The sequence below is a fragment of the Rhincodon typus genome, unplaced genomic scaffold (genome assembly GCF_021869965.1).
Source record: "Rhincodon typus isolate 14 unplaced genomic scaffold, sRhiTyp1.1 hic_rhity00001006, whole genome shotgun sequence".
Lineage (NCBI taxonomy): Eukaryota > Metazoa > Chordata > Chondrichthyes > Orectolobiformes > Rhincodontidae > Rhincodon > Rhincodon typus.
The window spans coordinates 1-1831 of record NW_025966644.1 but is presented as its reverse complement, the minus strand read 5'-3'; the positions used below and the strand labels follow the sequence as shown (position 1 = coordinate 1831).

General features: G+C 40.8%; 1 protein-coding gene across 1 annotated transcript in view; it reads left to right on the top strand.

Annotated features, from left to right (window-relative positions):
* LOC109933049 (leucine-rich glioma-inactivated protein 1-like) overlaps positions 1 to 638 on the top strand; it is a 14414-nt gene extending 13776 nt beyond the window's left edge. Inside the window, exon 5 of the mRNA XM_048592319.1 lies at positions 563 to 638. Coding sequence (XP_048448276.1) covers positions 563 to 638 — 76 coding nt within the window. The remainder of the gene's footprint in view (positions 1 to 562) is intronic.
* Positions 639 to 1831: the final 1193 nt, after the last annotated feature.

Below are 1831 nucleotides of genomic sequence, written 5' to 3'. Positions count from 1 at the left end.
CAGCAATGTGGTTGACTCTCAACTGACCTCTGGGCAATTAGGGATGGGCAATAAATGCTGCCTAGCCACTGATGCCCTCATCCCATAAATGAATAAAAGAATTCATTGCATTGCATGTCTGTGATATTGCTCCAGGTAGAAGATTCATAAGATTCTAATGAAACACTCAGTTGAAACATGAACTTCGCAAAAAAAATTGAACAAGCAATATATTTAAGTAATATTATAAGAAAAAATACATACAATTACATAGAATTCTTGTATTTTCTCTCTCTTTTGCGTCCATAAATTTCATAGGAATCTCTAAAACCATAATTTTGTATGGATGTGGTAAGGTATGGTAAGTAAGCAGTAGGGTTGATCTGTAGTGCTTATGGATTAAACTTTGGTTAATGTAACTTTGCCTGAAGCAGGATCAAATCTTATAAACGGCGCCTATGAAATTGGCTTCTCTGTACTGGACGTAAAACGGGATCTGAGCTGGTCTCAATGAAGACCTATGTTGAATTTGCCAAATGCAATATAACTGTAAATAACAATTTCTCAATTTTTATTTTGACAGAAGCTTGGCAAATAACAATCTCAAGACACTTCCAAAGGATGTATTCCAAGGGCTGGATGCCTTGACTAATGTGTAAGAATGACCTGTAATTATGATTGTGTCACTCATCTAATGGTATTGCAAACATTTATGCAAAATAATATGCCATATAATTTAAAAGGCTCTATGACATATTGTAATTTATGGTTGAACTGGGGAGGCAGGTAGAGTTACATAAAATGACCTTTGCACATTTGCCAACCATGTTACACTCTACCTGATTTTCTGTTCCATTGTGTTAAACTGGCTGCTGATTCACTGTTGCTTGTTTTGCATCACTGTCAAAGATGAATTCCACTATCCTCCTTAACACCCAAAAGCTCTTAGTGCCATCATTTGTACAATGTCTGCTGAATCCATGAGAGTGTGAGTTTTCAGCTTTAAGAGGTGTGAGATATTTTGGGAGCATAAACAGAGTAGTAAAAGACTGCTGCACAGCCACTTATACTATTTGACTAGGACTCTGACAATTTTGCATCAAAACAAAAATTGTGGCAGGATATCAAGAGAATCCCTATGGAATTTAGCCATAATGTGTTTTAGACAAATCTGGTTCTGAAATGTATAAGATCTGAATGGAGTCTGGCAATAAAATTAATACACCACGAACACAATGAGCAAACACTCCTTGCACAAAACCTCATTAGACAGTGGAATATTTGCACTGTTGGGCGGCATGGTGCCTCAGTGGTTAGCACTGTTGCCTTACAGTGCCAGGGACCTGGGTTTGATTCCAACCTTGGGTGACTGTCTGTGTGGAGTTTGCATGTTCTCCCTATGTCTGTGTGGGTTTCCTCCAGATGTTCTGGTTTCTTCCCACAGTCCAAAGCCGTGCAGGTTAGGTGGATTGGCCGTGTTAAATTGCCCATAGTGTCTAGGGATGTATGGGTTAGGTGGACTAGCCATGGGAAGTACAGAGTTACAGGGATAGGTAGTGTTGGGACTGGGTGGGAAGCTCTTCAGAGGGCTGTTGTGGACTCTGTGGGTGGAATGGCCTGCTCCCACGCTGTAGGGTTCTATGACTCCTAATCGACCACTGCAAGGTCAGCAGAATCCTTGCGGCAACTGAATAAATGGTGATTTATACTATGTTGCGTTTAGTGTTATGGTCAGGAATAGGGGAGAATGGGGCTTGGTTAGCTCAGTTGGCTGGATGGCTGGTGCAGAGTAACACCAGCAGCGCATGTTCGATTCTTTACACTCTCCGAGGTTACTAATGAAGGTCCTGCC